At 39.9% G+C, this 21553-nt stretch overlaps 1 protein-coding gene across 1 annotated transcript in view; it reads left to right on the top strand.

The window, feature by feature from the left end:
* Positions 1-21553, top strand: part of DNAH11 (dynein axonemal heavy chain 11) — a 312569-nt gene that overhangs the window by 173549 nt on the left and 117467 nt on the right. Inside the window, exons 47-54 of the mRNA XM_082472819.1 lie at positions 882-1047; positions 1843-1945; positions 3614-3853; positions 5669-5830; positions 6101-6294; positions 10528-10690; positions 11603-11726; positions 12151-12293. Of these exons, the coding sequence (XP_082328945.1) occupies positions 882-1047; positions 1843-1945; positions 3614-3853; positions 5669-5830; positions 6101-6294; positions 10528-10690; positions 11603-11726; positions 12151-12293 (1295 nt within the window). The remainder of the gene's footprint in view (positions 1-881; positions 1048-1842; positions 1946-3613; positions 3854-5668; positions 5831-6100; positions 6295-10527; positions 10691-11602; positions 11727-12150; positions 12294-21553) is intronic.

The raw sequence follows: 21553 nt of genomic DNA, 5'->3' as shown, positions 1-21553 counted from the left end.
TGGTGTTGGCCAAACGTCCAGGTGCCAATGGCTAATAGGAACTGATGTCCAGCAAGCATTTGGAGATGCAGATATGCTGCTTGGAAGAGGGGTTTGTTAATTTATTCATTGTATATTTCTTTATTCATTCATTCATTCCTTTGTTCATTTAACAGTTACTTATTTGTTGTGGTTGTCATCAGGAATACAGAGATGAGCGTGATATAGTTCCTCGTCCTCAAGCTATTTATAGCCCATTTAGAGAAGAGGCAAGTAATTAGATGCTACATCTCAGATCCACACTGTTAAAGATTTTCTATACTCATGATTTTCTCTTAAACATACCGACACAAAGTCAGATAGGCATGTGAAGAAATGTAATTTGATGTATACGCAGGATAACGTCTACATACAGTATCTTCTTGTACTTCTGTACCCTATGGCCCAAGAAGAGAGGTGTGAGAAATTCTTGAGCTGTCCCTAGACTCTGTTTTGATAAAGAAGGACTGATTCACCAGGTTCTGGGTGGACCGGCAGTGGTTCGTGTTTTACAGTAGGTACAGGGAAGGAAGGTGCAAAGGTCAGCAATGGTGTGGTCTCAGATGTGATGGCCAGTGTGACATCACGCTGCAGATATTGACTCTCTAGGAAAGGAGAGTCAGGATGAGCTCGAGGAGAGTGTGACATAGAAGGTGGTGAACAGAGACATGTTTCTGGGATTCACCTGCAGAGAGATGGTACTTGAAGCCACAGAGTGGGTGAAATGGGGAGAGGATGAGGAAAAACAAGAAAAAAGGACTAAGGTTCTATTTTATATTTATATATAAATATATTTATATTTTATTATATATAAACAGAAGGTTACATTTTATTTGGTGGACAGAATTATACATTGGTTTCAGGAATTCTTGAGAAACCTCTAGAGAAAAAAGCTGGTCGTAACTATGGTCCAGGAGGAAATAAAAAATTGATTTATTTTATCGACGACATGAATATGCCTGCAGTGGACTTATATGGCACTGTTCAGCCCCACACTCTGATTCGACAGCATATTGATTATGGTCACTGGTAAGCGATTCTCTGTATTGTGTTTTCTACCAAAATCTACTTATTATGACTATGGGTAAACATTTAAAAGTGGAATTGGTGGGGTGGGATAGGGAGGGTGAGAGGGAGACGCAAGAGAAGAGGGAGGAGATATGGGGATATATGCATATGTATAGCTGATTTACTTTGTTATAAAGCAGAAACTAACACACCATTGTAAAACAATTATACTCCAATAAAGATTTTTTTTTTTTAATGGAATTACCCCAGTTTCCTCCTCTTCTGAGGAGCATTTTCTATGATACTTTTTGGGTTTCACTTTGCATCCCCTGTTGCTCATCTTAAATGGAATAGGTTTGCTTTGAATCTTTGGAAGAAGTGGATTGAAAAGTATCTCAGAAATGTAAACTGTCTAGTTTAAGCATTAAGCTCCTTAATGCATTAACTCACACTCAATTACTTAGGAGAAGTTTGACATTTTCTGTGGGATGTAACTATCCGGTAATATCTGGGCATTGCAGTCTGCAATCCCCCAGTCTTGCTGTGGGTGGTTCTAACCAGACTCACATGAGAATCAATAAGCAGTAATAGTACCTATTGATTCGGCTCCATATGTTGATTCTGGCATCAAAGGAGCCGTGTAGTCTTCAATTTTCTGAGCTTTAGTTTTTATGTCTCTCAGGTAGACTAACAAGCTCATTGTCAAAGAGCGATTATAAAGATCGAAAGAAACAATTTGTGAAGTCCTTTATGGATTGGTGGGTTTTGTTGTCATTTTGTGCTTTGGGACTTAAGGTTCTGTTTTCTATCTTGCAGGTATGATAGACAGAAAGTGATGCTTAAAGAAATCCACAGCTGTCAGTATGTTGCCTGCATGAATCCGATGGTGGGCAGTTTCACTATCAATCCTAGACTGCAGGTAGGGTGTTGAATACTGCTCTCCTCCAAAGAGCCCCTCAATGTCATACTCACACGTTGTAGATCTTGATTCTTAGTGCTTTTGGGTAAAGATTAGGATGTATGGTTCTACTGGACATTTGGTGAAGCATGGAAGCTTATTTTAATTAATAGACTTTTTAGGGCAGTTTTAGGTTTACAGAAAAATGAGCTGAAAGTACAGAGTTCCCATATACTCCCCGTGACTCATTTATAAACACCTTGCATTAGTGTGCTGCATCTGTTAACAACTGATGAGCCAATATTGACAAGTTATTATTAACTGAATTCTAAAGTTTACATTAGGGTTCATTTTTTGTGTTACACATTCTGTGGGTTTTGGCAAATGTATAATTACAGGTATCTGTCATTAAAGTATCACATGGAGTAGTTTCACTGCCCTAAAAATCTCCTGTACTCCACCTGTTCAGCCCTCCCCCCACCCCGACCCCCTCACCGCCGAATCCCTGGCAACCATTGATCCTTTTCCTGTCTCTATAGTGTTACCTTTTCCAGAGGGTTGTATAGTTAGAATCATATAGTATGTAGCCTCTTCAGACTGGCTTCTTTCTTTCTTTTTTTTTTTTTTTTTAATTTAACATCTTTATTGGAGTATAATTGCTTTACAATGGTGTGTTAGTTTCTGCTTTATAACAAAGTGAATCAGCTATACATATACATATACCCCCATATCTCTTCCATCTTGCATCTCCCTCCAACCCTCCCCATCCCACCCCTCTAGGTGGTCACAAAGCACCGAGCTGATCTCCCTGTGCTATGCGGCTGCTTCCCACTAGCTATCTGTTTTACATTCAGTAGTGCATCTATGTCAGTGCTACTCTCATTTAGTCCCAGCTTACCCTTCCCCCTCCCTGTATCCTCAAGTCCATTCTCTACGCCTGTCAGACTGGCTTCTTTCACTTAGCCTAAATATGCATTTAAGGTTCCTCCATGTCTTTTCATGTCTTGATAGCTCATTTCTTTTTATCACTGAATAATACTCATTGTCTGGATGTACCATAGTTTGTTTATCCATTTACTTACTTAAGGATGCCTTGGTTGTTTCCACATTTTGGCAATTATGAGTAAAGCTACAGTAAATATTTACGTTCAGGTTTTCTGAGTGCACGTAAGCTTTTAAATAATCATCACCACCACCACCGTACATACAACAACAGCATACAACAGTCAGTGTTGTTTACTAGTTTATGAGCGGTCACTTGAAGCTCAGTTGGGTGACTCTGCTGATCTTGGCTGGACTTGTTCACATGTTGGGGAGTTAACTGTCACCTACTCAGGGTGGTTTTGGCTAGAGTGATTGTGATTGGGACAACGTGGCTCTGTGTCATGTGTCTCTCATCCTTTGGCAGGCATGTAGAATTCATTGCAGAGGTAGAGCCTTAAGACAGCAAGTGGAAACACACAAGCATCTGACAGTGACTGGTACCCTGTTACTTCTACCTCCTTCTGTTGCCTTGATCAAGTCTTATGGGAAGTCTGAGAGTCAGAGTGGAAGGCACTACCAAGTTACATGGCAGTGGGCATGGATACAGGAAGAGTTGAAAAAATAAGGTCCCCCCTTTTTTTGTAATCTACTGGTACCATTACATTTTCTATTTTATGCAACTCTTATATTTGTTTTTCTTTTCAGAGACATTTCACAGTGTTTGCATTCAACTTTCCGTCCATGGATGCACTAAACACCATCTACAGCCAAATCCTGAATTTCCATTTCCAGCAGCAAGCATTTGGTCTGTCAGTTCTCAGGAGTGGCCCCACTTTGATACAGGCAACAATCGCATTCCATCAGACGATGACACACACCTTTTTACCCACAGCCATTAAATTCCACTACCTTTTTAATCTGAGAGACCTGTCAAACGTCTTCCAGGTACCTCAGTGGCTCTGTGTTATGTGTCTTGAGTGGAACACTGATTGTAGTAATATTAATGGCGTTCATTCATAGAACTTAGTCGAAAACTATGCTACGTACTTGAGCATGTATTCTTTCATTTTCCACCATAAACTTCTCTATGAAGTTAGTATGGCAGGTTTATTAGTCCCATTTTGTCAGTGAGAGTAGTGAGTCCTCTTAGGTTGCTAGAGACTTAGCAACAGAAGCTAAGGTAGAAATCTTAGTTCCCTATTTCATTTATTCCATATAAATATTTGAGTGTTTCTTTCTGTGCAAGTAAGAGGGATAATTTGTCATTTTTTAATATGTATGTGATACAGTTTTTAAACATGCATCAAGGGAAATTATAATTTCTTAAATTCCTAGATTATTTTGGTTTGGCATTGACACTTAACTTGCTTATCTGGTAAAAGGACAGTGTGTATGTATATGATTTAGAAAGGAAGTTCCAAAGAAGGAATTCAAAACTTTGGAATTCTGAAGATATCCAACTTATGTGGCCTACTTGGTAGAGTAAAAGCAGTTGAAGAGTTATTTATGGCTCAAAGTTCTTTTGTGACAGAAGTAGTAAACTGGTTAATTATGAAAACTTCAGGAGACTTCTTTATATTTGGTGATTTTTGTTTCTTTATACTTTTACAACCCTCCTTTCTAAATCACTCCACAACTGCTTCAAAACTCACACCGCATTAGGCAAAAGTTTCCTCAGAACGTGGACCATTCCTTTTCATCTCGATATTTCTAGCACCTGCCTGGAAGGCTGTGCTCAATAAAGTGGTGTTTAAAAGCAGATTTTTTTTTTAAACTTATTTATTTATTTATGGCTGTGTTGGGTCTTCGTTTCTGTGTGAGGGCTTTCTCTAGTTGCGGCAAGCGGGGGCCACTCTTCATCGCGGTGCGCGGGCCTCTCACTATCGTGGCCTCTCTTCTTGCGGAGCACAGGCTCCAGATGCGCAGGCTCAGTAGTTGTGGCTCACGGGCCCAGTTGCTCCACAGCATGTGGGATCTTCCCAGACCAGGGCTCGAACCCGTGTCCCCTGCGTTAGCAGGCAGATTCTCAACCACTGCGCCACCAGGGAAGCCCCTAAAAGCAGATTTTTGATCTTAGGAGGGAAGGGAGACCATGGGGTGGGAGGCCCGTCTGCTCACACTTCATACCCAGTCTTTCAGCTACACCTGATATCAACCAGTTGTTTAGCCTTTTGCAGCTAAGTCTCTGTGACGCCCTTGGTGTTGTCCCATAAGCCCAGAGCATAGTGACTCTCTCCATGAGGACTGGGTCTGTATGAATCCAAGATGTTGAGGGAAGGGGGGAATAAAAATGCTTTGACTACCCATGAAGGGTGAATTCAGGCAGTGGACTTCGGGTCTTATATGTTTCATCTGTGAAATGAACGGGTTAGATTAAATGATATCACAGGATTTTAGAGTAAAAAAGTCTTATCATCCTGTGACTTTCATGTTTGCTGTTTGTACTCTGGTTTTGGAAACTTAATTCACTGAAGACAGCAGGTACAAGTTCTAAAATCTGGTATTTAGTTCCTAGGCTGACTCTTGAAGTACAGTCTTAGCTGCATTCCTAAAAATGGGTATAAATGACAGTTAATTTTTTAAATGTTGCTTATCAGAGAGTACAACTGCTAATATGTATGTACTACTATTTATAATACTTCTTGTAACTCAGTGTATTGCTAAATTCAGTACACAGTTAAAGAAAACGTTAAAAGAAAATATTATTTTGGAATGTCACCACCTTCTGAAGTTTTAATATTTATCACTCTTGCCTTGTAGGGGATTTTATTTGCTTCTCCTGAGTGTTTAAGGGATCCAAATGATTTAATACGCCTGTGGCTTCATGAATCTTCTCGTGTTTATGGAGACAAACTGATAGACACAAAGGATCGTAATTTGTTTCATAAAAACATGCTGGAAACTGCTAGTAAATATTTTGAAGTAAGTAAATGAATGCCAGAGGTCACGATCTGCTCTGGCACAAATTGGCATTGGGGCAGAAATGGGATAAGGATGTGAATGAATTGTGCGTACGCTTACCTGGCTGAAACAGCTGTGATCCCAGGATGCAGTTGGTCTGTACTGGGGAGCATCATACACAGCTACTCATGGTTTGATTTGCAAGCTTTTCCCTGCATAGGCCACTCTGCCTCCAGATGCATCATTTCTGGAGATTGACATGATCGTGTCTTTCTCTTCCTCCTCCTGCAGGGTGTAGACAGCTATGTGCTGCTTCAACAGCCCCTCATCTACTGCCATTTCGCTAATGGCAACAAAGACCCGTGTTACCTGCCGGTGAGGGACTGGGAAGTGCTGAGGACATTTCTGACAGAAGCCTTAGATAACTACAACGAACTCAATGCCGCCATGCACCTTGTTTTATTTGAAGACGCCATGCAACATGTGTGAGTTGACTGGCTGTGATGCTTTTCCACAAAGTAAAAATGGCTGGGTGTCCACAATTGTTGTTGTTGTTCAGTGTGATCTATTGAATACTCGGAACTATCAGTTCTTACTTCTTGTTTGCCATACAGTATAAAACTAAGTGTCTCCACGAAACTTATATAATGTTAAAAACCAATGTTACCTCAAAAAAAGAAAAAAAAAGAAAAAAAAAACTTGATTGACAACACAAGAAGAAAAAAAAGGTAAGCCACAACCCTCTTAAATGACATAAATATGTCACACACCAGTAAATGCAGCCACTTACCATGTCATAAGCAAGAGGCAACTTGTAGAAGACCTCAAGAATGTACATATGTAGGAAGGAAATTGACTTCTACACTAAAGAAAAGTAATTGATAATCTGAGTTAGATGAGAAAATTATCTTCTGCAAAAAGTCATTCAAATCTTCTTAGTTTGTATAACTATGAATGTGTGGGCCTGATTCAGAGAAGGTCACTAAGAGCTTTCATTGCTTACATTCAGCAAATACAAGAATATCAAACGTAATTCTTTGTATAATAGTAGATAAGTTTTATATAAATGAATAAATAAATAATAATAGGTTTAGGTGTCATGGATCCTTTAAAAAAAAACTAGTAAGTGTCTCTATAAATTATGTCACAATCTTAATAATGTCTTACATAGGTACACTACTTTTTGAAGTGCCATCAGAGCCATAATTTCATTTTCTTTTACTGTACCTCTGTTAGGTAAGAATATTAAGAAAGAGGAAAGACTTGTTCAAAGTCTTAAAGTTCGTAAGTGGCAGAGACAGGATGGACTCAAACTGATTTTCCTTCGTTAAGAATGTTTATTGAGTGCCTACTTAGTGCTAAAGAGGAACATTGCCAGCCTATTCAGTACTTATGTGCGTATTAGAAAAAAAAGAAGGGAGGGACATGTTTTCTGGGCAGAAAATTAGAAAAAGGCCCCTCTCCTGGTGTAGAGCATGGCTGACAAGGCTCTTACCTCCTAGCCTGGGCATGTTGTGCAGTGCACAGATTATGCGACCCTCTGTGGCACCCCTGCTGTCAGACATTGCCTGAGGTACTGGGGAGACAGCAGCAAAGACAGTCCAGTTCTTTCTCTAATCGAGCTTATGTTTTAGTGATGCGATGGGACATTTATAAGGATATGAACAAATAAGCAAGTGAGAAAAATGGCAGAAAGTGGTATGTCCTGCTGAGGAGTAAAACTGATTGACTCTGAGAAATAAACATGTGGATTCCCAAAGAGGGAGTGGATATCTATGTGAGGAGGTGACATTTAAGGTGAGATCAAAATGATACGCAGGAGCTAGGCATGGAAAGATCTGGAGGAAGAACATTCTAGGTATGGGCAGATTTCATGTGGCCTCAAGACTGAACGTTCAAAAGCAGAAGGAGGGTCATTGTGGCAACATCCTGGAGAAGTGGGGAGAGCAGTGTATGACAAGATGGGGAGGTGGGCACAGGCCTCACGTGTACAGAGTGTTTCCTTTTAACCAGAGGAAGGGGGGTTTATTTCATTCTAACTGCAGTGAGAAACTTTGGGTCAGATTTTAGCACGGGAATGACAGGACTTGTTGAGTAGTCTAAACAGCTTGACGTTGCTGCTGCCATGTGGGAAGTCGGTTGCATCTTTTTTTTTTTTTTTATGGTTTTTTTTTAAATTTATTTATTTTATTTATTTTACTTTTGGCTGCATTGGGTCTTCATTGCTGCGCGTGGGCTTTCTCTGGTTGTGGTGAGCGGGGGCTACTCTTCGTTAAGGTGTGCAGGCTTCTCATAGCGGTGGCTTCTCCTGTTGTGGAGCACGGGCTCCAGGCGTGTGGGCTTCTATAGTTGTGGCGCGAGGGTTCAGCAATTGTGGCGTGCAGGCTCCAGAGCGCAGGCTCAGCAGCTGTGGCGCGTGAGCTTAGTTGCTCCATGGCATGTGGGATCTTCCCGGACCAGGGCTCGAACCCGTGTCCCCTGCATTGGCAGGCGGATTCCCAACCACTGTGCCACCAGGGAAGCCCCAAGTCGATTGCATCTTTCCTTCCAGTCCTGTTCTCCTAGTCACCATCATTTCTCAGTGGCTGTACTGGTCTCCTAGATCTGCGCTATCTAAACACTACAAACTGGGCAGTTTAGAAAAACAGATATTTATTGTCTCAGCAGTTCTGGAGTCAAGAAGTCTGAAGGGCTGGAAGGGCTGTGCTCCTTCTGAAGGTGCTGGGAAGGATCTGTTCCAGAATTCATTCCTTGCTTGTGACAGCCTAACTCCAATCTTCACGTGGCATTTTCCCTTTGTGTGTGTTTGTATCCAAATTTCTCCTTTTTATAAGGACACCAGTCGTACTGGATAAGGTGTTCACCCTACTCCCCTATGACCTCATCCTAACTAGTTTCTTCTTCAATCACCCTATTTCCAAATAAGCTTATATCCTCAGGTACTGGAGGTTAGGACTTCAGTATATGAATTTGGGGGGAGGCCATTCAACGAATAACACTGGCTTTTCTACCAAGTGATATTTGGGCAAAGATTAAAATAATGAAATAAATCAAGAAAGAAGGAAGTATGTGAGGAAGGCGACTCAAACAGACCCAAAAAATGTGGAGAATTCAATTTTCAGAAGAGTTCCCCCTTAAAATGTTGAGCCCAAGTGCCTAAGAAAAACTTGGGAGGCCTCCCCATCATCAGTTATTATAAGCATGTGAGGTGTTGATTGTTTTATCGATCCCTTGGCAGTTGCAATCCTCTGATTACACAAACAGAGGACGCTTCAGTTAGAATCTCTGACCGCGGTGATAAGTGAGTTATTAGTAACACTGTTTCTGGTTGGGTTAGTATATGCTGACCGTCTGTCGTGGCTCGGGTGGAAGAGATGTCCCATTGGCGCTGAAGAGTCTTCCCCTGTAACCCTTCAACACAGAGTTCTCGGTGACCTAAAGGGAAAGCCTTTACTTTAATCGGGGATTATGAGCTAGAAGCTGATTTACTCAGCGTCAGAGATGATTTCAGAGAGTGTCCTTGAATGTTGTAGAAAGGGAGTTTTGCCACTGAGAGACTCTGGTGAGGTGCAGATGTCAAAGCGCACATTAAAATGAAATGACATCCCTGCTTTGTAACTTGGGGTGTCACTCGTGTTAGAGTAGCCTCGCAGCTTTCCCAAGGTGGTTTTGTTGTGTGGTCCTGTAAAGTAAAATGTAATGAGATGGCTGAGCCTGGAAAAATAACCTGTCTTTTCAGCTTTTGAAGGTTTTCAGGAAATGCTCACATGTGTTGGTCCTTGTATAAGTGACCTCAACTTCATTTTTTCAAAAAACGCTCTTTAAAAAAAAAAAAAATCTATGTGGATCATTCAGGGTTTGAAGTTTAAGTTCATTCAGGAAAGCAACTGAGCAAATACAACAGTGTGGTTTTTTGGTTTTTTGTTTGTTTTGTTTTGTTTTTTTGCATTTGGGTTTCCATATGCTTATATTTTGTTTTGTTACTTTTCTTAATATTTATGACATAATTATGGCAAATTTCTTCAACCAAATGCGTATTTTGATCATGTTAAAGCCAACTTATTCCTAACTGTAAGATATAGCAATAATATCAAAACTTTAAGCATTCAGAATCTCTTCAGTAATATAGAACAAGGGATTAGTTGACCTTGCCAGAAATTTAACTCTGGGTTTCTAACAGTTTCAGTAAATGTTTTAGACAGCTCGAGGCACAGGGAAAGCTTTAGTACAAAGGACGTTAAGAATCATATAAAAAGGCAGGTGTTTAAAATGCATGAAGTAAGTCACATGTGAGGTGTTTGTCGGTTTGAACAAATCCATTCTTTCCACAGTAATTCTACAGCAAGGGTTTCTGGCCCAAAAATAATCCCCCTTTGGTGTCCTTGTACGTGGATGCTGACGTGAGGTTGGGATCTTTCTTGCTTATCAGGAAAATGTGACGCTTTGATGAAAGGGCTTGTCTTCATTTTCTGTCGTCTTCTGGTGGAGAGTAATACAGCAGTGAGGGTCCAGATGTCATCAACCAGGACGGTTTGTTAGGCAAGCGATGCGGGGGCAGACTCGGGCATCATCTTTGTTTAATGGGAAAACGGAGGAACAAGGACTGAAAGTCTGAAATGAAAGTCGGAATTTAGTATCTAAATATGTGAAAAATGAAACAGACATGGCCCCGGGGCTCGTTGGATATCATCTGCAGGGGGCGCGCTTTCTCTCCCCAGGTGTCGCATCAGCCGGATCCTGCGGACTCCTCGGGGTTACGCGCTCTTGATTGGAGTGGGGGGCAGTGGCAAGCAGAGCCTGTCCCGCCTGGCAGCCCACGTTTGCAGCCTCGAGGTCTTCCAGATCACTCTGACCGAAGGCTTTGGCATCCAAGAACTTCGGGTAAGTACAGTGATGGGCATCCCCGCGCCCCTTGTGCCCCAGGATATAAGTGCTCCTGTCATCCATGGAGAGGGGGGAAAGCTCTTTAGAGGATTTAGTTGGCTGTTTCTCCTCCATGGTCAGATTAGTAATAGCAAATTGCTACCAACATTTACAGGTATAGAAGCCTATAAGCCTGTAGAACTGGCTCAGAAAATATTTTATTAAATACTTGCTTATACAAACATGTTTTTTCTTTCGCATTGACCATACTTGATAATCAGCAGTATTCATAGACCCATACGATGGAGGGGGGAAAAAAAAAGATACTTTTTTTTTACAAGCACGAAGAGATTTCTTCCACTTTGGATCAGATTATGAAAATAAAGTACGATGGGAACACAGTCAAGAAGCTCTGACGTGTTCTTAAAATTTTGCTTTTGAATTACAGCAGTACTTACAAAATAGTACTTAGAGTTTGTGGCAAGTGCTATTTTAAAGCCAAAAAAAATAAACCACATGCTTTCAGTATTACTAAATAAAACTAACTACGTAAGTCACCAGCCAGTGAAGTAGACAGCTGTTGAAATGAGCCAAAAACTTCTTTTTACTGCATTGCTTGACAGTGGCGTTACTGCATTCACTTTTACTCGAATAGAAGGGAGTTGTTTCTCAGGAGCCTATTTGCGTCTTGGGCTCCATTAGGCCACAAACATGATACTCATCATTATATGCCAGAAATGGAGGTGACATCATGCTGTTTGCCCCCGTAAGAAGATGGTCACTGTGAGGAAAGGATATGTAAACAGGGGAAAGGACAGCATACAGCCCTCCCATTGTAGCGCCTCAATTCTCCCTAGCCCTCGCACACACACTCCCAACGTCACACCAGCATTTTAATACAGCATGAATAATGGCCTCCTTTCCTTACAGGTAGATCTTGCCAATTTGTACATCAGAACCGGAGCCAAGAACATGCCCACTGCGTTCCTGCTGACAGATGCACAGGTTCTAGATGAGAGCTTTCTCGTGCTGATTAATGACTTGCTGGCATCAGGTGATTAAATCAACACATTTCATGAAAGATCTTCCCAAAGACAAATGATCTGTAGTTTCAGTGAACTTTAAATAGAGATAATTTGTCTTTGAGATGTTTGCTGGGGCATTCTTTGGGGAGAAACCTATAAACCTAACAAATTTGAAGTATATTCTTTCTTAGTCTGCCTGTGGATGTGAGATGCCTTGGAGAGGCCTTCCGTGAAGCAAATGTTATTCCTACATGTGCGAGTTTAGTGGGTGGATTCGTCATAGCTTGTCCTCAGTGTGCTGTGTGTCTTGTAAATGCAAAAAGAAAAATTGCGTTTCTGTTTCAAACTCTTTATCATTAAAGGTGAACTTTGTATTATAAAGCATTTCAAGTCATGTCTAAAATTTAAACTCTGGCAGTCTTTTAATAATTCTACTCATTCCTTTGGGGGCAGGGGAAATCCCTGATCTGTTCAGTGATGAAGATGTAGACAAGATAATTTCCGGAATTCGTAATGAAGTTCATGGTCTGGGCATGGTGGACTCCAGAGAAAATTGTTGGAAATTCTTTTTGGCCCGGGTGCGACTACAGCTGAAAGTAAGAAACATTTGCTTTACTTGCGTTTAGTTAAACATGCTGTTAGAACTCTGCTATGGTTCTGTTTCGCAATTCATATGACAAGTTTGAATTCCACTCATTCATTTTGTAAGGACATCCAGTCATTCATTTTGAAAGGACATTTGCATTTTTCCATGAGTGTCTGGAGGGCACCTTCTTCAAGTTTCCCATGATGCTGGGCTCCTACAAAGCATTGCTCTGAGCAGATTGCACTACTCGAGTGAGCTGGACATGGTCTCTGTCCTTGAGGAACTTACACTATTACAGGAGACAAGAGACACCACAAATAATGGTAGTGTGGGACCAGCGTGAATGGTGCCGTGTGATTCCAGAGGAGTACAGCATCCTTCCTAATGGCACTAGACCCTCCTCGAGGAAGTGATGTGCTGTGTGTCAGGTGTGGCTTGGAATTCATGGGGAAGCGATGGGGTGGGGAAGAACTTTCAGGGAGAGGAAATAGCATTTATATAAGAGTAAAGGTGGAATGCACGGTGCATATTTGGAGAAACCCCAGATAGCTCTAAGTGACTGGGATGGAGAGTTCCTGTAGGAAGAACCAGGTGGATCAGGCTGGGAAAGTAAGTTGGGGTGAAGCAAGGGTTTTGTAAATCATTAAGGGAGCAGAGGAAGAGTTTGAGTTAAGGAAGTGACTATTATGTTAGTACTTCAGGGCAAATAATTATGGCCTATCACTCACATGATCTGAGGCTCAACCCACGGTTCCTCCACAGAGACTACTCCATGCTTTAGTGTAGCATATAGGGATATAATATAACCAAATAAGAGCAGCAGGAAGGATGAAGTATTAGAACAAGAAGCCCCTCCAAACTCATGGCAGAAAACCATTTTAAAATGCTAATATGGAAAACTGAGACTTCCTAGTATAGTAATGCTTAGTAACCTAGAAAAGTTACTACTTTGCTACTCCTTCTAGTATTCCACACCTGTCAAGTTAGGAACAGAGGGCTTCCCTGGTGGCACAGTGGTTAAGAATCCTCCTGCCAATGCAGGGGACACGGGTTCGAGCCTTGGTCCGGGAAGATCCCACATGCCACGGAGCAACTAAGCCCGTGGTGAAGACCCAACGCAAAAATAAATGAATAAATAAAGTTAGGAATGGACTTTGCAGCTCCTGTAAAGCCTGGAGTATGCAGGAAGGGATGGGAAGTGGCATTAGCTGTGAATATACCTCTGTGAGGAGGTTAAGGAATAGAGTAACTATGATTCTTCTCCACCCTCCTGTTTCAAATTCCACATTGGTCTCACTGAGCAATTCTGGGCTGAGGTTAGAAATCAGAATTCAGGGTTCAGTTGCCCAAAGAGTTTTCTGCCCATCAAAAATGTGACTAAGCATCTGTTGGCCAGGTTGTAACAAGGCCAGGGATTTCTCCCTGTTCCATTGCGATATATTTGGATCAGATTTTCTTTGTGAAATGGGAAAATAAGTACAATAATAGAATGTGAGATAGTAATGTAATAAATCAGCAGTCCAAGTCTGTTGTTCAGAGCAGCAGAATCAACGTCACCTAGGAACTTTTCAGAAATGCAAGTTCTCCAGCCCCACCCCAGAACTCTTAAATTAGAAACTCCGGGTGGGACCCAGAAATCTATGTTTTAACAAACCCTCCAGGTGATTCTGAAGCATGCTGAAATTTGACAACCACTGTTACAAATAATGCTAGCATGAGCGTCCTTTACATGCATCTTGTATACACAGCTTTGCTTGCTTTTGTAGGATAACTTCTTAACACGGGAATTGCTAAATTCAATAGTTACAGCTTGTAGCAGTTTTAAATTGTGCCTGCAATTTCTCTGATGCTCTTCTGACTCACAGGTGGGATTCAGGTCCCCTCTCCTTGGATCTGGGTGGGCTTATGACTGCTTCAGCTAACAGGGTAGGGTATAGTTCAGCAGAAGTGATGCTGAGTAACCTCCGAGGCTGAATCATAAAGGACCCACTTTTCCATTGAATTGTACATGGTTTTTTGTTTATGAGTTCTGTGCATATTAAGCGATTAGGCTTATATATATGTGTTGGATATTTTTCCTGTTCTATCATTTATCTTTTAAATGTATACATGGTACATGTCTGTTTATTTGTTTATAACTCTGGAAAAATTTTTAAGTTTTTATCCTAGATTAATCAGTGTTTGCCTTTATGGATTTGGGGTTTCTTACATATTTAGGAAAGCATTTTTCTCTCCAGGATTTAAAAAAACTCTTCACTAGAAGCAACTGGAACTCATTTGGGCTACAAATGAAGAGAATGTCCAAGAACAGTTCCAGAAAGCCTCCCTCCCACGTCAGAGTCCAGACTAGCTCAGTAATCCCCTTACAGACCCATGCTTTTCCATCTTTCTCTCCTGCCAGTGACCACCCTGCTGCTTCCTGCCTCATGATCGCACGATGAGTGCAGGAGGGTCTATATTCCCGGTAGGAGGAAAGAGTGGGGAAGGAGACTTGGGGCTCTCTGAATCAGGAATCCAAAGCTCCCCCCAAATCCCTAAGCTGATGTCTTACTGATCACAAGTGTGTCCCTTGTCACCTCCACCTACCAGGGAGTATCGGGAAGTGAATATTTGATCTTGTCACAAAGGCTTTATGAATAAAATTGGAAATTGGTTTAGAATAGGAGCGGTACCAGCCATTCCAGGGCCTGCATGCTTTCATGCTTTATGCTTAAAACTGTGCTACATCTGGAATATATTTATTATCGTTTATGACAAAGAGTGAGCCGAGAGGTTTCAGGTTACTTTTATTTTTCCCCCAAAAGATGTGTTTTTATCTGAACACCATGTATTTCTTCCTTACTGATTTAAAGGACCATCTTTATTATATGCCAGATAGCCATGTTAACTGGGTCTATTTCCACATCCTCTATTCTACTTTCTTGTTACTCCTACTGATTCCAGCTCTGTACTATGTAAGGTATGAAAACTTTATTATACTTTTTTGTATCTAGTATTTCATTGCCCTTATCTAGTTTTTCTTTGTTGCTTTTACATGTTTTTAATGTCTGGATAAACAGCAGAATCATTTTGTCAGATTCTAAACACATTTCATTTAAATTTTGGTTGAAATCCTGCTGAAAGCTTTTTTTTAAATTAGGGAGAATTGAATCTTCCTGATAAAAGGTCACATTGCTTTTGTAGAAGGACTATTTCCTTCATAAAATTTTCTACTGGTATATTGTTTCTATATAGGAGAGCTGTTGAATTTTAGTTTTGTAACCAGCTACCTTACTGCCTCATCAGTCATTTCTATTAGTTGGTTGATATATAGCCTGCAGATAATGATATTTTGTCTTTCCTAATATTCTGTTTATCCGTTCTCCTTCCTCACTGCATTGGCAAATCTACAAAAGAAGGTGTTTCTGATGTTTCACTATTACATTATATGTTGGCTTTTGACTCTGGATGTATACTGTCAAGGAAATATCTACGTATTGGATTCCTTTGCAGCCTCTCTTGAGATAATGACATGGTTGTTCTTTTTGAACTTACTAATATTCATATAGTACAGAGATTGTACAGAAGTTTTGCATTTTCATATTGTTAAATCATCAGGCCTTTCTTTTACGCGTTTCCTGGGATTCTATGCTTTGGCAGGCCTTACCGAAACCGAGATCAGTTTTATATTTACCTCTGTTGTTGTCTGAGCCTTTTCACAGTCACATTTTTTCGTATGCACCTTGGTACAAGCTAGAATTTATTTTGGAGTTAGGTAGGGATCATTTTTCCCTATTGTCACGGGATTACTAATTGAATAATTTATCTCTTCCCTACTAAAATGAGTAGGAGGATTTTTGTCTGTTTGTTTTTTGTGTTTTAAATGCTAAGGAGGGATAAGATCTCTCCCTCAAATACTTCTCATCCTTCTTGGCCTTCACTTAGCTTGCTGCATCATGAGAAAGCTCAGTGGTCAGCGCCTCACCCTGAGGGAGAAATGATGCGGCAAAGAAACGGGTCTCCTTTTAGCAAGAAAATGGCAGCTTCTTTCTCTTCATCTGTGTGTATTACCCGCACATCCTCAGAATCTTTTCTAAGGAACAATGGATGTCTCTGTTAGTTTCATATATTGTGATATTCACCAGCATGTGCTAAAGACTCAAGAGTTTCTGCTGAGCTGATGCTTCCTTTGCATATGTTCCTAGCTGGGCAACACGGGAAGCCTAATGTGTTACAAGAGTTGGCGAGCACACCTGGCAGGTCAAGCTAAATGATGTGTAGTTACCAGCCCATTACCCATGCTCACCACCCAAACTCAGTTCCTATTTGGAACGCAGGGGTAGTGAGGACCTGTTGGCATGTGAAATGTGACCTCTGCGTTCCACAGGGCAGTGCCCAGTAATGATGATCAGATGCCTGTCCTTGGATGGGCTGAAGTAAACCGGTGAGTCAACGCCAAGTGCCTCCTCTCCTTCACACCTGTGTATGTGTGCATCCTTTCCTGCATAATTCTCATTTACCCTTAGAGTATAGTACTCTCATCTTGTCTCCTAATAACTTTAGTTAACCTGAAAACTCTTCTTTCTTGCCTTCCTTCCTGGCCATGTGATGCCGTAAGGAAAAGAACCCCTAGCGTATGTAGCAGCCCCTGATTCGTTCCCAAGATTTGAGTTATCTGTGTGTTTGGTTATCTAGCTGTCTGTCTGTCTATCTATGGGTGGGGGTATGTGTGTGTAGTTTATATTTTCTTCATATGGTTCTGTATTTTAAAAAATTATATATATTATGTATTATATATATACATTAAGTATATCTTATATATATGTATATATATAGAGAGAGGAGATTCATTTTTGATAACATAAGATATATATGTTCATTTTAGAGAACTTAAAAATACAGAACCATACGAAGAAAATAAAAACTATGCTCAGTTATGTTGCCTAGAGATAACAACTGGAAACATATTGGTATGTTTTCTTCCAGTTTTCTATGTGTATAGACACACATACAAAGTACATACTCAGAACTATGTTTTTTTTCACATCTCTCACTATTTTCTTTACCTCTCTCTTTGCCTTTTTGATTCGAAGTCTCCCACAGGAAAAAAAAAAAAAATCAAATGATTCTAAGAATTTGTTGTATGGAATGAACTATTTAACTCAAACATGCTTTATTTTAAATAAGTGTAGGAAACCTTTATCCATTTTTACACTTTGCCAACTTTCTTATTGGTTTGTTAGACTTTTTATTGATTTATAGGAGCTCTTTATATAGCTGAATAATAGCCATATGTCCATAATGTCCTTGTCTGTTTTAGTGTTGCCGGTTCTTTTCAAAGTTCACCATAATTCTGCTAACTTTGTTTACAATGACTTCTGTTATACATTTATATATATTAAATATGTCTGATTTTTTTTCTTCATGGATTTTGTGTGTTAAGGCTTTTTAGGAAGCATTTTCGTACTCTGTGGTTATGAAAGTATTATCCTGAATTTTCTTTAAATTAATTTATAGTATCTTTAATGTTTAGCCCTGGATTGCCTTGTGCAGTATAAGGTGGCTTTTCTACTTTTTCTTCCCCAAATTGTCCCAACACCTCTTACCATAGACTCTTTCCTTACACTACCAATTTGAAATGCTGCCTATATCATATGCTAAATGCCTAAAAATGGGGTTTGCCAGCACCGATGGCGCTTGTTCTCCCAACTGCACATGTATCGAGTTATCACATTGTGTCAGCAAAAATGCAACCACGCTGCTAGCAGAGCAGCAAAAGCCTTGCATAACGTGGTTCACATATGGACCCACTTCATAGATATTCAGGCGTCTGACTTTCTGTTTTAGAAAAAGAAAAACACTATTATACGAGGTTATGGGGCTGCAGACTGGCCTGGAAGGTAATGTGTGGGCAGCGCCAGCCCTGGAGACAAGCAGGGCAACTATGACAAGGGATTCTTCTCCTCATATATATAGGATTAATCTATAGGAAGGGAAATATAGTGGGGAATATAATTCCTACTGTTTTTACTCCTCAAGAATGCATTTCCTCTTTGCTGTCTATTGGCTTCCACATGCAGTTTCTTTATGAATTGAAGAGTTTTCATTTAAAAAAAAAAAAGAAAGAAAAGAACTAAAACTCTCCAATGAAAAAAATTTTTAACTCTTGTAAAAATCTGTACTGGAGAATATACACACATGAAAGGCTGTGGGAATGATTTCATTGTGTGTTACCTAGAAAGAAAATAAATGTAAATATGCATAGAATGAGTGTATGGTGAAGATGCTGTTGAATCTCATAAAAAATAATTGAAGTTAAAAGGTTATTAGGTGAGGGGATGATACAGGAAAATATATAAAGATAATAAGGTGATGTTAAAACAGTCAAACCGAGGAATCGTTTCTAGGCTAAACCTCCATTCCTGGGAGGATTCTGTCAGTAAGATTCAGATCTTATCAGTCTTGAAAAATGCTGAGACTTTTGAGGATAAATGCAAACACAAATTATGGATAGAAGCTTCTGAAGTGAACGTGTGGGAAGATTCCCTCTGAGAATAAACTATATCAGCTGGAAAAAAATACACTGATAATAGCAATTCAAATTTCCATTACAAGACGAAATGGACTGAGGCCTGTTAGTGATATGCAAATTAATGTGTACTTACATGGGATCTTATCTAAAAGAAATTGAAATGTATTACAAAGCACAATGAAAAGAGGGTTATTGCAAATGAGTCTTAACACCTGTGTAGAGGGGAAAAAAAAAGGGAATAGAAAATTCTATAGTATGGATTCCAAAAGCAAGTTCCTGACATCCAAATATTAGAGCTGTAGAAAATATATAGATGGTGATTCCAGGGTTTGCTTTTTACTTGTGAGAATTTGCTTTTAGAAAAGAGCACAGCTGTCTAAGGCATTTTTAACTTTATTTTCTTAGCCGACTTTTCTTTCCAATCCACTGCTGGAATCTAACTTAAGCCAATTTGGTCATTTGCAATTGTCAGGAACTATTTGGGGGTATATTTCAGGGACCTTCAATACTTGGAGGTAGATGATACCTGTTCGGGGGATGGGGAATGTTCTCCCCAAATCTTCCAATTTAAGATGTGCTTCAAAGAAAGAAGTCTCAGACTGAACTCTGGTACACATAGAGTTTATATGTAGCACATAACTTAAAACAAGTCTTGAAGTCTTAAAATCTGCTCTGTAAACTTGTTGGAATCTCAACTCTGTCCTTTTAGGAACCTGACTAGCCCTAATTGGAAAGCTCCTTCGAGGCAGATATAGAAATATTTTCATGGTAGGGTTAAGCTGATCTTCTCATTGGGATCACATAAAAATACAGAAACTTTCCATAAGCTGTTTACCACAGGACACAAGACTGGTCAAACTCCGAAGTCTAAAGAGTCAAGGGGATTACTCGGCTACTTTGAGATGTAGCTTTTCCTATTTTGTTCGTAGAACAGTAGAGGTGCAAGTACAGATATTTCTATTTTTCTAAGATATCTTGAACACTACTCATTTCATCATTGAACAATCATATCCAGTATTCTTGATGCTAACTAACCAACCATTTATGTTGATGAGAGAAGTTAGCTAAGAGCCCAGGTAGCCGACTTTGCAATGCAGGCTCCCATTAGAATGTGTGAAATGCTGGTTAAGCATCCCGAGCCCATGCGCCTCTATTGGCATACTTCAGATAATAATGATAATAACCAGATAATGGCCCCTAAGTTGTAAAATAAGATGAGTATTCACATGCATATTGTAGTAGACTGAAGTATTTCAAAGGTATATTTTACAGGACCAGATGGCTTCATTGGTGACTTCTACCAAATATTTCAAGAAGAATTAACACCGATCCTTTTCAGTCTCTTCCAAAAAACAGAAGAGGTAGGAACACTCATTTTACAAGGCCAGCATTACCCTGATACCGTAGTCAGATAAGGACACCGCGAAAAAAGAAAATTACAGGACAATATCCTTGATACATAGATGCAAAAATCCTCAACAAAACGTTAGCAAGCTGAATTCAACAGTACATTCAAAGTATATCATACACCATGATCAAGTGGTATTTATTCCAGAGATGCAGTATAGTTCACCATCCACAAATCAATCATTATGATGCACCACATTCACAAAATGAAGGGTAAAAATGATATGATCATCTCAGTAGATGTAGAAAAAGCATTTGGCAAAATACACATCCATTTATGATAGATACTCTCAACAAAGTGGATATAGAGGTCACGTACCTGAAATAATAAAGGCCATATATGATAAGCCCATAGCTAACATTATACTCAATGGCGAAAAGCTGAAAGCTATTCCTCTGAGATCAGGAACAAGATAAGGCTTTTCACTCTCACCACTCCAATGCAACATAATACTAGAAGTCCCAGCCAGAACAGTTAGTCAACCAAAAGGTAAATATATGGGGTGATGGATGTGTTAATTGACGCAATGGGGGGAAATCCTTTCACAGTGTCTATGTTTATAAAATCATCATATTGTACACGTTAAATGTCTTACAGTTTTAACAATGCTGAAAAAGTAAATTATAGATAGCATCACACCCTTTTTTCTAATCACTTATTTGTCTTTCTTATAAATTCTTTGCTATGTTAATCTCTCATGAAATTAGGGAAATGCAACAGGAAAATTAGAGGATGATTCCCCCCGCCCACCACAGTAGTGTTCCTTGAGGCAACAACTTGAGTTTACTCCAGGTTGTCTAAAAAGTTGTGGAGACTATTTTTAAAAAGAGCAGAACAGCCAACGCTTTCAAGATATTAGCATAGGCTCTCAGAATACTACCCAGGAAAGCTGGATGGAGAGAATTTCTGTGCTAGATTTCTAGCAAAGCTAGAAATTGGGGCAGTCATTGCACTCCTCAAGGCTAGTGTGCTACTGTCCTTTCCCTTCGTAAGAAGTACTAATGAACAAACATATTTCTCTAATTTAGTTCCCAGGGTCTAATTTATCTGATAGAACTGAGGTTATTAATGATTATCTAACTTATTTAAAATTCTCTAAATTTTCTACTTCACTCTGTATATAATAGAGACTTAGATTCTGTGAGTATTTCACCAAATGCAAAAGCGTTAAAAATGTAAATATATCGTTTAGGTATTCCCATAGAAATTTTAAGACTATTAGGTTATAGCTGTGGGTGTCAGAATCACCTGGAGGGCTTGTTGCAAACAGATTGCCAAGCCCCATCCAGAGTTTCTGATTCCCCAGGTCTGGAGTAGGTCCAAGAATTTGCATTTCTAACCAGCTCCTAAA

This window comes from Balaenoptera physalus (genome assembly GCF_965194825.1).
Source record: "Balaenoptera physalus genome assembly, chromosome: 8".
NCBI classification, from domain to species: domain Eukaryota; kingdom Metazoa; phylum Chordata; class Mammalia; order Artiodactyla; family Balaenopteridae; genus Balaenoptera; species Balaenoptera physalus.
Note: the sequence above shows the minus strand (reverse complement) of the source record. Positions and strands in the feature narration are given on the sequence as shown.